Below are 16,415 nucleotides of genomic sequence, written 5' to 3'. Positions count from 1 at the left end.
TCGCTTCAATTTCTACGCAGAGCACTTAAGAATATTTTTCGTAATACTCCAGCTTTTTGTGATGCTTATTTACATCGTTACTTTCTATGCGCTCGTTATTACACATCAGTTATTGCTCTCGAAAATACAAATGGGTTTCCTCATTTACTTCTAATTTCTCATTTAACTCTTCAAGACCTGTAAAAGGAAGGTTCGTATTGTTTCTTCATGAAGCTTATTGAAGTGAGAAAAACATTTAATTTTTCAGACCTCAATATTGTTTCGAGAATGAAATGTTTGTGGAATATTCTTACTGAATTTGTTTATAAGTAACACCTGTTATTTGATATTCATGCTCATTTGTTTCGTTAAATACATCAAAGCTTTAACCCCAACGGCCAACATAACACAATCTTTACATTAAGCTAAAAGATTTGCTCACGTAAGAAAAAAATGAATTCTGCATTTACGTTAAATAATTTCGGGACAAGTAAAATTGAGCGAACCGTTGTACGTCATTTAATCCGGAAGATTACAGCAGCCATGAAAGCTGGAACACTTCGAGCTTGGTAGAGCTTTCCATCGGGAACCGCTAACATCAAACGCTTTCGGAAAGCGAAATAAAATGACGAAAACTCGCAAGATTCTATTTAAAATTTCTGTAAATGAATAAAATGTCAAAACATTTTGAAAAGATTGACCATTCAATTTAGAAGCAAATAATCTGCAATGGTCATTTAAGATGCTAGCGTGTGTGGAAAACAGCTCTAAAGTTAAATACCAAATATAATTATCAAAATCTACAATGACCAGAAATTTCTTCATAACATGATAAGATTAAAAAATATCTCGACATGATTTTTGCTAATAAGTACAGAAATATAGATGCAACAATAGTATAGAATTGTTCTTTGTTGTATAAAAACCTTCGAAGTTCCGTACCAATCAGGTACCAAAATTGATCGCTACAAAATAAATGTTGCTATAGGTATTGGATTGGTATTAAATATGGTTTGTGGTAATTTTGAAAGGCGCAAAAAGTATGTTCTTTGAATTTTCAGTTGAAGCCAACTTTCGCGTATATTAAACCATACAAATTTGATTTTTAAGAAAAATCTTACTTTCTTGTGCTTCGTATTCTGAAATTACTATCTAATTCAATGCTAGAAAATTTAACATTTTTAAATGATGCAGAATCTTAAACCTGGCTTATTCTCCCGCCTATTACTTTAGTTTGATATTAATAAATTGCAAGCTTATTTCGGAGCCCAAACCTCAATTAGCGTAGATTATGGATGTCACAATTATAGCTCGAGACCGAGTCTTTTGATAAATATGCTACTGTGACTATTTATATAACAAATTGCTTAACTATTTATATATATAGGAACCGGCAAACAAATCCTACTTATTCTGGAATTACCAGTCTAATTTGAATGGAGGTCATCCAGTGCAAGGTCGTCTAGTCCTAATCAATCTATTTGTTCGAATTTAAATTCAGCTTTATTCGATTGACCAAATTCTCGGGAACTCGCATTTGTTTTTTTTTCCAGTCACGAGCTAATCTTCCGGGTAGGATGATATCATCAGAAGACCTAGAAAAACGTCCATAAAGTTAGTATTCTAATTTTAAATCAATAATTATACTTCCTGTTTAAATCAGATCATTTGAATCATTGATAAATTTTAAATAAAAAATAGTTAACATAACATTTCTATAGGAGTCCTCGATACGATGTGTATTAAATTGCTCTGCTGTTTCTTTCCGTTTATAAGTGATCAATATTTTTGAGGTCTGTTGATGATTTATCGAGTGACTGAACTTATGTTTATATTTTAACCGACAATCGTTAAAATTTTCATAAGTTTCAGTAAACGGAAAATATTCAATTATAAACAAAACAGTTTTTATCAACGATCTGCATCAATATAAATTGTGGAACTTAATTAAAAACAGTTTAACTGAGCCAGCTGACTCAGTTCTCAACCATTCGAATAAAGTCAAATTTAATAAAATTCCCTATTAAATTATGATCTTTGAATTTACTAGCCTGAGCCGCTATCCCTCTCACTGTGTTACAGATTATTATCAATTCCTCGTATCAGCCTTCGTATTCATTGAAACTTTCACTCCTCCTCGTTCCTTAAAGTTTTCACTTTTTTCCATTAAAACCCAACCGATTTTTATCCATTAAAACCTTCACACCTTATCCTTTAAAACTCTTCCTCCTTCTTATTTATTCAAACAATCACTTCTGTTTGTCCATTAAAATTCCATGCCTTCTTTCCCCTCAAACCCTCACTCCTCCTCATCCCATAAAACCCTCACTCCTCGTTATCCGATGAAACCTTCACTCCTCCTTATCCCATAAAACCTTCACTCCTCCTTATCCCATAAAACCTTCACTCCTCCTTATCCCATAAAACCTTCACTCCTCCTTATCCCATAAAACCCTCACTCCTCCTCATCCCATAAAACCCTCACTTCTCGTTATCCGATGAAACCTTCACTCCTCCTTATCCCATAAAACCTTCACTCCTCCTTATCCCATAAAACCTTCACTTCTACTCCTCCTACCTACTCTGCCTCTGAGCCTATGATCGTACAACTTGTGACTGGTGTGGATGGTTAAAAGCTTGAATGTTTCTTCTTATTTGTTTCATGTGCGGAAAGGGGATTTTCTCAATTTTTTTTGGGCCACACAATGTACAACATCAATACCTAGGATATTAAATTATTCTAATATCTACACTCAACTAAATGAGTGAGACTTTGTTCAATCGTGATTCATTCTTTGTGCATATGTGGGTCGTCGTGATCTTGCACAAGGGGCGTACCAGTACACGTCGAGTTCGAGTCCAAAAAAACGGACAGAATTGAAATGTAGCAGTTTGACTTTACCATGTTAAAAATTTCACCTCGTATCGACTCAGAGTGTTGATAAGTCTTTACAGATGTGCGCTTAATTTTTCGGATTCAGTGAATTATCCGAAAAAAAAAACACTGTAATGAGTCAAAGAAGTTAACATTGTAACATCTATTAACTTCTGTTACGATTGGTTCGTTTACACGCATGCGCACCCATTTCTAATAACCACGAAAAGGATGAAAGATGACGCAAACATACCGAGAATTTTCCTATGGGACGTTCAATACTTTATGTACAATATAGGATTTCTTTTGGCATCAATGGCAACCAAATGGTAAATGCGGAATGGCTGACAATTAAGGATTAAATTACTGTCCAATAGGATATGGGTGTGATTATTGAAAGAATATAAAGCTCTTGTAACTTTCTGCCTGGTAGGCCTAAACTGCATCTCTTAAATTTAGAATTACGGCATGTCGGTTTGTTCTACAGGATTTGAAGATTTTGAATACATATTTGTATCTTAGTTATAAAAAGTATCAATAAATAGATTGATGAGCTCTCATATAGATAATATGAGAGCTCTGAAATGTGTCTTTGCTGAAACTGTTTACTAAATAGATTTATATTTGGAAACATTACCTAAGAGGAATTTTGTTTTTAGACTGTGAATGTTCTACATCTTGTGTGCACTCAAAAAAGGTTTAAATTACCTTTACTGTAAAAGTTGCACAGTAATCTTTACGTCTAAATTGACTGCATGAACATTAAACATGACGTTGATAAATTTAACAATGTTTAATTTGTTCTAACTTCCATTGACATGTTTACCTTTGCTTTATCGAAGGCAGTCACTACGATCTTATCTCAAATTTCCTTATCTCCAGGCTGAGCGAGTGTAGCAAAATTTCTTGAACTATATCGTAGTTTGAGGCCAGAAAGTGCTTTCCATTAAACTTGTGTTAACACCAGTGTTTCATCAGCTAGTGTTAACAATATTATAAGAACGCAAAAGTTCTTCATTATTTTCAAATTGATAATTATTATCAGATTAATCAATTGAAATCATTATTATTCAATTGACCACAATTCTCTAAATAATTAAATAGAAAAACTATGATATATCTCAAAATTTCATTCCATATACTTAAAAATAGTTCCAGCTGAAAAAATGAGCTAGATATTTATGTTCATAAGATGAGTTAACAACTCAAATATTTTAAACTTGATTGAAAGTTCGAATAAATAGAAAAAACTGTAATATTTTTTTTGACATAATTTGATGAGCATGATCAGTGTCATTTCTTCATGATCATAACATTGTAAGAATTCAAAAAATTTCGAAGTCTTCATGTGTGACTTTTCCAAGGAACTTTTCTCGTGACAAACTCATCACGAGAGTTTAATATAAAATTCACGTTCTTAAACAAATCAGCCATCTCTTGTTTTGCTTGAAAGTTATTCTCACAGATTACTTTACTTCATAAATAAGAATAAATTTGTTTCCTGCTTTCAAAGAATATTTTTTTTCTTACAGATGATACGATTGTGTTAAAAAATTATTTTAGTTAACGGTGTATTTTTGGGTGATTTTCTTGAAATGAGTCAAACCTAATTCAATTTATTCTCTTTCCTGCATGGCTTGATCAATCTGCTTTCATATTATATTTTCAACGGTTAATATAGCATGACTTACCCGCGGTGTTTTGTCTTTTCTCCCATCAGAACCATGTCTGTGATCTGTTTCGTGTGCAACTTGCCCATCCTGAGCCATCAGGTGGGACTGCTATGGGAGGGAGGCAATGGCTGGGATGACATTCAAAGTGACGACTCGGCGCCCAGAGTCCCACGGACTGGGCGCCGGGATTCGTCGGCCCAGATTACAACCATTGATCCTCCGACGGAGGTACAGGAAACATCCCCTCCCACTTCTCGAAGGAGAAGGTCGTCTATTGCTCAATTAACGGATATTTTGCGCGACTGGGGTCGTCGTGACACAGAGAATCGGTCGACGGGAACCTCAACATCGAGCAGCAGCCTGGCCCGTAGGGAGAGCAGAGAGAGTAGAGTTCACCGAGACTCTTTGGCCGAGATCGCCAAGTCTTTGCCTTGGGGAGGCCGACGAGACTCTACCGCCACAACCGACGTGCCAAAGATCAAAATGCGTCGGGAGTCATCAACCGACTGCAAAAAACGGAGACAAAGTGGAACTGATATCAGGAGCGACATTGCAAAGCTTTTTACAAAGCGTGAGAGTGTTGGCGATATTATTCGCAGGCGAAGAGATTCAATAGAACAGGAGAAGAAGGAGCGGAGGGATTCGACCACTCAAGTGTATACGAGACATGCTCGGACGTTTGAAAAAACAGTGTCACCTGACATAGCGTCTCCGAGAATTATTTCGCCAGAGCCTCGGGAGAGGGATTTGGTCCCCAGAACTATGGTTATTACTCAAGCGTCAGCTGAGTCAGGGGTGTCGTTGGTCTCGCAGTTGTCTGGTGCAGCCCCTGATGTTGTCGAGCCAACAATTGTTGAGCCTCGATCACCCATAACTTCACCAGTGCCTACTTCACCAACTCCCACATGGAGTCGACGTGATTCGCAAATGTCTCGTGGCAGGAGAGATTCTCGTCCTCAAGCATCGCCCGATCGCGGTTCGGCGAGAGGAAGTCGGGAGCCTTCTCCTAAATACCGCAGTCTCAGACGACAGTCTACGGCCATTGAAGAAGGACCAATTCAGTGCCCACGTCGGGACTCTAGACCTTTTCTTTTGCCTGACGCTTCGGAGCCGGAAGGTATGCCGCGAAAGAATCGTCGTGATTCGTTGTCACCTGATTCAGCAGCGGCTGAGAACATCGCAATAAGCAGGAAAACTCGTCGCGATTCGCGGCCTCGTTTGTCTCCGGAACCGAGCGATCCCAACTCCCGTGAAACTTCACCCCGCACAAATTTGAGGCGACAGTCAACCACCGCCATCGAGTACGCGGGTCGTGGTAGAAGATCCTCGAGGTCTCCACGATCTCCCGACTCTTCTTCGACGTGTTCATCCCGTGAACACTCTCCTAAGGAACGACGTTTGCGCAGACAGTCTACAACCGAAGAAATTCTCAAGTCAACTGGATTTAGACGACAGTCGACCACAGAAGACATCATGAGAGCCCGCAACTTCAGAAGGCAGAGCACACAGAGCGAGGAGATGTCAAAGACTCGAGGACGTCGCGACTCCTGTGCCCAGATCACCGACGGAACCTTGGCTACCATGACCATCGAGACGTCGTGCGCTTTCTTCGACACCTCCACTCAGACAGGTGAGATTTAATTTATTATTATATTTTGTTTTGTTAAAAAAATAATTTAATCTGGGAATAAAGTTTCGGTAGATATTATTAAATCTATAGAATGAATGTTGGTTATGAACCTATAACAATATAAGTTGCATTTCATTTCACTTGATTTTCTGTCTGATGCTTAGTGCAATTACTTCTGCATTAATTGATGTATTACGTAATGTGGTAATGAATCAATTTCAAGTTATCAGTTCTTCGTCATGATGAGAAGTAAAACACGAATGATGAAGTAAAGCACATAATTTAATGCTTTTGGGAGTGACGTTTGTCAAGACGCTCCCATGAAGTGATGACGTAAACATGTTATAGATCAGCTGCACGTTAAATGACTGACGGTTGAACAGTTAAAATGTTCTTATAACCCGTCAAGCTTAGTATGTTGAATGATATTCGGTTTGAACTTCACCTAGTGATTGTAACAGAATTCAAATTTTTAATTTTTGACATTTTATCAGAGCACTTTTCCCGTAGTACTCCTAGCCCTTACCCTTTATGCCAAGGCCGATTTAAAAAATCGTATTGAACATAATTTGAACCATAGCATTTAGAAGATTTCGACGCAGCAAACCACCGTCGTAGTGCCTGCTTCATAAACAAAAAAAAAAGAAGCAAAATTTAAACAAATTAAACAATAAATATACACTGGACTGTAATCCAAACCCCGCTGATGGACAAACTCGAAAGAACATAATATACATTATATCTAGCCACTAATGCATGTATACTTAATTAAAACCCTTTCGAAGGTCCTTTCAAATTGAAATTGCATCCATTAAACTTTAAACCATGCCATTAGAGCTCGTTAGAACTATTGTTACTTTTCACTTTGAGCGTAAGAAATATATGCCCGGCATAAATATAGTCGCTCGACATAAAAATATAACTAATCTAATTGTGGTATTTCCAAGATAAAGCTCAGCAAAATTCAAAACAAAACATTTACAAATGTGAGTCTCAAATTTGTTCAGTAATTTAATGATGGTGTGCATGAGAAATGATTAGGATAAATGAATGATGGTGTACTTGACAAACGATCAGGAAAAAGTGTAGCCTACAGGCAATTGTTTGAGGCAAATAACTTTACTTGCAGGTGCGAGGGTTCATATTACGTGGTGGCACATACTAATGGCTCAATGCTGGCCCACAATAATCTTCACAATATACAAGGCATATTAATTAATTGTCATGACATCGATGACGCTATGGTAATAAAATTAGGAGCGAATCGCGACTGAGAAATAACATGGATTACACGCCTGTTAGATTTGGCTTGCTCATTTCCTTAATGGTAGTGTAGAGTGAAAGACATTTTTGCCCCAACCGAGATGATAAGGGTTAAAGTATAGCCAAGTTGAAATATCACTATAAACTTAAGCCCCTTAAAAATCATCGCTTAGTGATAACGACGGGTTTTCTGTCCAATAAATTGTTTCAAAGCCTTCGGAATCAAAGTATCGTTTGCTAACTAAAAAATTTATCACACAAATTAATGAAGTTGGAAATTTCAACCGAATACTAATAACCGAACTATGGAATCATCTCCTAGTGATGAACTTCTCAGGAGCCCTCAAGCTGTTCTCTGATTTCCGTGTGAATGTCTACACCTTCCGTTAGCTTTCCCTCAATTCTCACTCTGAATTAAATGGTTTTAATTAAACTAAATATGTCGGTGTGACGCGCATGAACTGTTCAGTTACTTGCTTAAATGTGCCAACAATTCCCAGAACCCACTTCTGTCTTCTCTATCGATATAACTTTCAGAATTTTTTGCAGCATGGCCAGAAAAATTCAAACTTTTTAAACGCAAATAAATTGTATTATGTGTGGCTAACCTGAGTGAATTCAAAGGCTTGTGTAGGCTTTTAACACGAACATTGTAACGTCTCAGACGCAATTATACGATAACTGTTTAGCTTTCATAAAAATAATTTGGATGTAATTTTAGATTTTCATATATTTTAGTTTGAGACATTTAGTTTTAATTCAAACATTTCCTATTCTAAATCATTCTGATAACTGATATTACACGAATACTTCATTTTCCTCTTCCAGATTTGTCAGCACTCCGTTCTGTGTTCATGATAGTGATATTCGTGTCTACCTTATTAGGTTTCTTATTTAATTGGTTTTCTACTTATTAGGTGTTTAGAGATAAGAATGGTTATAAATTTTACTAGCGGAAAGCTACTCGTTTCTAACCATTTCCTATTCTCTGACCTTTGCATAAATCTCCGATTGATTTAATATTTTCGGGGAAATTTTCTATTACCTTAAACTGTGGTATCAATTGTTTTCGTTTGCAGATGGAATAAATGTATTAATGCAAGCAGATGTGCTCTCAAATTTTTCAGCTCTGGGTCCTATGACTGTGTCCGACTATGACAACAATAATGAAGGTTCTGAATTCATGGGCATGCGTCTTGATATCTTATAAAGTATCTGATTAATCGGAAAATAAAGGTCATGTAGATTATATTTTCAGAAGATTTGATTACCGAGAAGTTTGTTGCTGAGCCTAAATGGCAAGTAAATTTAGTCAAATCGTGGCATTTACGTAATTTCCCCACGCAACAAGTTTGATATACAGTCACACGAAACCAAATTGACCAGTCCAGAGAAATGAAGTTAAAAATTATCAATTTATACATTTTTTGTTAATATTAATGATAATCGTCATCTAATCATCTAAAACACATCAATATCTAAGATGACAAACCTGAGGGCAGTTCGGCGCATGCCCATGTAATGCGGACAGTAAAATGAGTGTACGGCATGAAGATTGAGCGTTGTGTTAATGAACTATTCTTAGGGATCAAACTTATAAAAAGCCAAATTGTATTTTCTGATGAGTAATAAAATGAATCTAGCACATGCCGTCGTTCTTTGCGTACGCATACCTAGTCACTGATCCAATAATCTTTAAAATAACATTGTATTCCTTTGCTTATGCATCAAATAAGGCAATGAAAACACTTTTTTTTCAATAGATGTAGGCAAGATTTACCAACTTCTTTTGAACTTCCGCAACTATTTTCAAAGTTTGATTAGTAACACAACGCTCTTTCTTTATGGCTTCATATTTTCACTTCTATCGCGGGAAAAATTTCTAACGCTCGTTTTTTGTTTCTGTTTTGTTCGATGGGTGTGGATTGGTTGGAACATCTTCCCTATCTTGGCTAATCAGGGAACGAACGCTCTAAATCAAGTAAGTTTTTGCTTCTCAACTATTTTTCAGAATATTTTTGAAATTTTCACTGTTTTTATATTTATTTATTTATTTTTGTAGTTTGTTAAGCTTTGACTGTGGCGAGTTTTTCGTGACGTTTGACTCATAAATTTATTTTTTGCGTAAAATCTTTTATGTGTTTTTTTATTTTATTTTAGAAATCAAGATAAAATAATGGATAACTACTAATATTTGTAGCTATACAGTTTGCTTTTTAGATTTAAAATATTACACAAAAAGTTGAATAAAAGAAGATGACGATTCTTCTGTGATACATCTAAATATTTCAAGTGGCCAATATTGGCGTTTCATAATCATTCAGTAAAAAGAGAGAGAAACATATTTCATTTATTTTCATTTAAGCAATATCAAACTTACACTGGAGGAAAATACTTTGAACATAGAAAATATGAGAAGTTCCAACAATATATGATTGGCTAATTTTTAAATCGAATTATTTTACCGTTCAAATACCAGGGTAGGATGAGAATTTTATTTCTTAATGCCGACATAAACTATAAGCTGACTCAAAATAATTATTTTTGCAGTGCATCGCGTTATTTTCGAATGAAAATTTTTGTCGATTTTGCCCTAAATCAAATAATTGCATTCACGCTATACATTGTATGAACTGTATTTAACTAGTAAATGCATTCGGTATTGCTCACATTAAATATAAATTAATTCATATGAACTCAAAGAAATTAAACAAGCGGTAACTCCGTCGCCTATATTGACGCGGGTTCGATCCCAGCTCTTTGCGACAGTTTCTGGTCAGAATCGGCAAGGAGGCCGGGCGGTCAGAGTCGGCGACAGGCCTACGGCCTAATAAACGCTGAAACCGCTATTGTTATTATTATTATTATTAAAAGCAAAGACTTACGCTAGCCTGAAATAATGCTTCTGTAGCGGACATATTTGGGGTGTCCAAGGCAACCCTGCCCCTACCCTGACTCCTTGCTAGCAATTGGTCAGTTTCAGGATGGTCTATGATTGGCTTCCGGTTGAACGGTACCGTAACTGTTAGTGTTACCATATTTTTGCCAAAATGTTGGATTTCCGAAATTAACAAATTTTATGGTAAGGGCTTCGTTGATCGTATTTTCTGATGGCACACGTGTTGGGTTATGCTTGCAAAAATTTCAATTGTTGGCTGATTGAATAAAGATGTTGCAAGCATTTGAAGACATCTGGCACCTGGAAGTTACTAGCTTTGACAGTATGCTCTTATATACCAGGTATAATTGCTCTTATCTTTTTTCAGGTCTTCAAAGGTAAGATACTTTTTTTTTATGAATTTTGACCATATTATATAGTCGATGCACTCAATTTCATGTACATTTTTAAAAATATTTTTACACAATCAATATTTTTCCTATGCATTTTTTTCGTGGTGTTTAATTTCGGTATAGCACGCAAGCGTAGAGTACATCTCCGATCTCGTGACTGCGAAATATCTTTACATATAACAATTTTATTCTTTTACCTATTTTTAATATATCTGAAGGTGCGACCGAACGAAGACTTGGTCAATGCTAATTTAGCGTGAAATAAATATGTTTGGGCAAACTTCAATATTTTTATGTTTTTCACCTACTCATAAATGCACCATACCGTAAGAATTGCATGTAGTGTTAAAAGAATAATTTCGAGGTTAAGAGGATTTCACCAACAAAAAGCTTGTAATCGGTCCCTCCCAATTCATGAACGGTTTGCAAAAAATAGCAGCAATAACGATATGAGTAGTGAAATGAATTTCCTAATCTCCCATGTTAATTTAACGTCCAGATTTTAATGGCAGTTTGTTTTCTTAGTTTGAAATAACATCTTGTACAATTATAATTTTCGAACCATCCGTGACCTCTTCATTGCTGGAGGCCAGCTGCCGTTCACCAATAATGGCAATATTTTCTAAAAAAAAAACCGTTAAAAAATATTGACGTTAAAATTGGTACGATTGTTATGAAAATTAGTGCGATATATTGCGAGAAACTTGTACAAAAATATAGGTTTTTCATGCAATATTTGAATGTATTTTAAATTTGAAATTTTTATGTGTGAAAAATTACACTGGCAAAATAGATATGCACTGCAGGAAAAGGCAGAATGCAGTAATAAGTTTCACTTTCTTACGTAATAACAGATCATAGCCACATGCGTTTTCAGAGCTAACATATTCACTTGGTCGCTAAATTTGAGTTCACCATATTTGTTTTTTTTTCCAGTCACGAGCTAATCTTCCGGGTAGGATGATATCATCAGAAGACCTAGAAAAACGTCCATAAAGTTAGTATTCTAATTTATAATAAATAATTACGTTTCCTGTTTAAATGGGATCATTTAAATCATTTGACGAATTTGAAATAAAAAATAGCCAATATAAAGTTTTTATTGGAGTCCTCCTTAACTTAAAACCGTTTAACCGAGTCAGCGGACTCAGTTCACAGCCATTCGAAGAAAGTCAATTTGAATAAAATTTAATTTTAAACATATCATCTGCGGCCCATGAATTCACTTGTCTGAGCCAATATTCCTTTCACTGTGTTGCAGATTATTATCAACTGCTTGCATCAGCCTTCGCATAATTAAAACCCTCAACCCTCCTAATCCCCTAAAGCTTTCATTTCTTGTCCCCGAAAACCCAACCCCTTTTTATCCTTTTAAACCTTCACTCCTTCTTATCCTTTAAAATAATCACTTATTTTTGTCCATTAAAATCCCCTGCCTTCTTTTCCCTTAAACCCTGACTTATCCTTATCTCATAAAACACTAAATCATTATTATCCCTTAAAACCCTCACTCCTCCTCATCCCATAAAACCCTCACTCCTCCTATATATGTAAAACCCGCACTCCTCTCATCCCATAAAACCCTCACTCCTCCTCATCCCATTAAGCCCTCACTCCTCCTTATCCCATAAAACCCTCACTCCTCCTCATCCCATTAAGCCCTCACTCCTCCTTATCCCATAAAACCCTCACTCCTCTCATCCCATTAAACTCTCACTCCTCCTCATCCCATTAAACCCTCACTACTTATCCCATAAAACCTTCACTCCTACTACCTTCTCTGCCTCTGAGCCTGTGATCGTACAACTTGTGACTGGTGTGGATGGTTAAAAGCTTGAATGTTTCTTCTTATTTGTTTCATGTGCGGAAAGGGGATTTTCTCTTTTTATTTCTGGGCCACACAATGTACAACTTCAATATCTAGGATAATAAATTGTTCTAATATCTACACTCAGCTAAATGAGTGAGACTTTGTTCAATCGTGATTCATTCTTTGTGCATGTGTGGGTTTTCGAGATCTTGCACAAGGAGCGTACCAGTGTTACGTACGCTTTTTGTTCGTGTTGTGGAAAGGAAGCGTGTCGCTATTAGAACATTTTAATCCATTGATTTTTCTCAGTATATAGATCTCGATTACGAAAAACCAATCAATTGTTATCGACTTAATAACACGTCGAGTTCGAGTCAAAAAAAGGACAAAATTCGAATATCGCAGTTTGACTTAACCATGTTAAAAAATGTCACCTAGTATGGACTAACACTATTGATAAGTTTTTATAGATGTGCGCTTAATTTTTCGGATCTAGTGAATTTATCCGAAAAACAAACACTGTAATGAGGAAAAAAAGTTAACATTGTAACATCTGGTAACTTCTGTTGCGATTGTTTCGTTTTCATGCACGCATGCGTGCCCATTTCTAATTTCCACATCGAAAACGTTTTGATGCCCATGTGCGGTGACGAAAAGGATGAAAGATGAGGCAAACTTTTGTTTTGGGGCAAACTTCAATACTTTAATGTTTTTCACCGACTCACAAATGCGCCATACCGTGAGAATTGCTGGTAGCTTTAAAAGAATAATTTCGAGGTTAGGTGGATATCACCAACAAGAGCTTGTGAAAGGTCCCTTCCAATTCATAAGCGGTTTGCATAAAATGGCAGCAATAACGATATAAGTCGTGAAATTAATTTCCTGATCTCCTATATTAATTTAAACGCCCAACAGGTTAATGACAGTTTGTTTTCTTCGTTTGAAATAGCATCTTGTACAATTATTATTTTCGCACAATCTGCGACTTCTTCATTGCTGGAGGCCAGCTGCCGTTCACCAATATTTTCTAAGAACCTGTTAAAAAAATATTGAAGTTAAAATTGGTACGATTGTAATGAAAATTATTATGAAATATTCCGAGAAACTAGTACAAAATGGGTTTTCGTGCAATATTTGAAAGGATTTTGAATTTGCAATTTTTATGTGTAAAAAATTACACTGGCAAAATTGATATGCACTGAAGCAAAAGGAAGAATGCAGTAATAAGTTCCACTTTGTTACGCAATAATAGATCATAGCGACATGCGTTTTCAGAGTCAACATATTCTATTGGTCGCTAAAATTGTGTTCACCATACTAACGTACATTGAGATAAATCGAGCCTTTTAAAATAGGGGAAATAATATTTATCTCAGTACGTTGTTCTCTGGTGGTTGAACTATAATAGGTTCAACCATGGTTGTTCCTGTGCGACTTAGAAAGTTAGACCCAGTCTGCCCCACACAAATTTGACAACTTGTTCTGAAGCGAAGCGAAAACGGAAGTATACAATAATTTTAAAGCCTCTTACCGAGACACGTGTTTTCTCGACGAAGTTACTGGATTTGTGGCCTAAATTTTTCCTAAACAGTATGCCTGCGTGAAATTTTCTTTCATAGAAAGTTTTCCATTTCAGAGAAAACTAAATTTTGAGGATATACTACTTAATTATTCAGTTTGTATGGGGTGTGTGGCCTGTAACCGTTTAGTTACTGTCTAAAATGTACTTAGTTAATCCATGCTCACTCTTCAATTACTGGCACTATGAAGGAATGTCAGGAGCTTAATATCGAATTCATTACCAATGACATTATTGATAATAGTACTGCATTATTGATTATTCTAGGCAAACAATGTTGGAGTACGAAGTCGATTTGTGACCAATTTGAAAAAATTTAACCAATTTTTATATTTTGATATACGAGTTTCTCATAAAACGTAAAATGCGGTGAGTTGAAAGAATTCTACTGATACCTTAACATCGATAGTTCGCTAATGTTAGACTGCACAGTGAGCTTAGGCGGATGACTCAGACATTCGTGCGCGGTAGCTCGGACGGATCTCATAGAAATTTCTGCAATGGATCTCTTGCTGAACTCTGAGACACTTCTGAGCGGGATTTACGACCCATCACTATTGAACATCGAAAATGCACAGGTGATTTACTCTGATATTACAGTGAGACTTGAATGAGAAATTTGTAACAATGGAGGACCGAGATCTGATTGAAATATTCTCAGTCAAGTCTCACCTAAGACGGAGCCCTGAGCGTTGTCTACATAAAATACTGGCAATTACTGAAACAGAATTACGAACTCTAGAAAATGCTCGGGAACAAAATATCCTATGAAATTCAGTAATATAAATTTCAATTCGTCTAAAAAAACTATCGCCGAGCTTACTCATGAATAAACATTCGAATAATCCAATGATCAGAGTGCTCAGAGTGATCAGTGTGCTCTGAGTGATCAGAGTGCTCAGAGTGATCAGTGTGCTCTGAGTGATCAGAGTACTCAGGGTGATCAGTGTGCTCTGAGTGATCAGAGTGATTAGTGTGCTCAGTGTGCTCTGAGCGATCAGAGTGCTCAGAGCGATCATAGTGCTCAGAGTGATCAAAATGATCAGTGTGTTCAGTATACCTAGATTGGGTACTGTGCAACTCGTGGCTCTAATATTTTCAGATATGCTTCATAATTAATGAAAATTATATCGAATTTATTTTATTTTTTATTCTTACGTGCAAAGATATAAGTATACTTATTTAAACAATAATAATACTTCTTAGACTAGGATAGCAAGAGAAATTGATTTTTTTATATAGAATTAATTCTTGAGCTGGAAATGGACTTTATTTTATACTAATTAACTAATCTTGATAATAAATTAAATTTAATAATAGTCGTGTTAGTTTTGTTAAATGAATCATACCACGTTTTTTGCTGGCGATAGCAGTTCGTGAATAAGATTTTCGGAATAAATTTTAATATAGTAATGAAGATTCGAGTGTAAATAAATTCATTAGTAAATCACAAAATAGTTTAATTGCGAGATTTAGAAAAATGTACGTGTAAGGAACGCATGGAAGACTAGGAAAAGTACGTGAACGGCGTAAATTGGGGATAACTGGAGACGATTAACTCCCGTGTACATAAGGTTGGGACCTTTTATTTAGGACCAGAGTCGATGAGCTCAGGCAAACTCAGTTTCTAACCAAAAAACTTGCCCTAGATTGTTCAGCAATTCGGTACGTTATGATCATTCTATTGTTTAAATACAAAATGAACCGCCTAAGCAAGATTACCCTCGCTTGGACTATGATGATGCTGGCACTGGAAGAATGCACCGGCATCGTCATGCGGTGCCCCAAGCTTGCACCAGCATCACCATGCGGTGCCCCAAGCCTGCACCAGCATCGTCATGCGGTGCCCCAAGCCTGCACCAGCATCGTCATGTGGTGTCCCAAGCCTGCACCAGCATCGTCTTGCTTTGCCTCGATCAGCTAAATCAGAAGCCCTCTTTATGATTGGAAGAGACTCTAGCTATCAATTTCTAAAAAACGGATTTGTCTTTGTGAAAAAACGGAATTCAAGTCTTTTGTAACTTGTTCATGAATCTGGTTGCAAAAACGTCGTTAACATATTTAAATTTCCTATGTAGTAAAGTAACCATCAGCTCACTGAAAAATTATTATTATTTTAAAAATATAATGAATACTAATAAATGTATTATCTAGCATATGTAAATTGGAATGAAAACTGTATGAAAAAAATTTTACTACGCCTCCGGTAGCTCAGAATTTTGGTCCCGCGTAAGAACTTACGAGAAGATTACTTGTACCGCTGCACGAGGGTTCTCAAGCACCCTCATACTTCTAGTGCAATTTCAGTGCCATCT

At 36.2% G+C, this 16,415-nt stretch overlaps 1 protein-coding gene across 1 annotated transcript in view; it reads left to right on the top strand.

Moving 5' to 3' along the window:
• Positions 1-4,578: 4,578 nt before the first annotated feature.
• Positions 4,579-16,415, top strand: part of LOC108667481 (serine/arginine repetitive matrix protein 1-like) — a gene marked incomplete at its 3' end in the record, with an annotated part of 28,109 nt that continues 16,272 nt past the window's right edge. Inside the window, 1 exon segment of the mRNA XM_018154515.1 lies at positions 4,579-6,157. Within this exon segment, the coding sequence (XP_018010004.1) occupies positions 4,579-6,157 (1,579 nt within the window).

Source organism: Hyalella azteca, unplaced genomic scaffold (assembly GCF_000764305.2).
Source record: "Hyalella azteca isolate HAZT.00-mixed unplaced genomic scaffold, Hazt_2.0.2 contig15067, whole genome shotgun sequence".
NCBI classification, from domain to species: domain Eukaryota; kingdom Metazoa; phylum Arthropoda; class Malacostraca; order Amphipoda; family Hyalellidae; genus Hyalella; species Hyalella azteca.
Note: the sequence above shows the minus strand (reverse complement) of the source record. Positions and strands in the feature narration are given on the sequence as shown.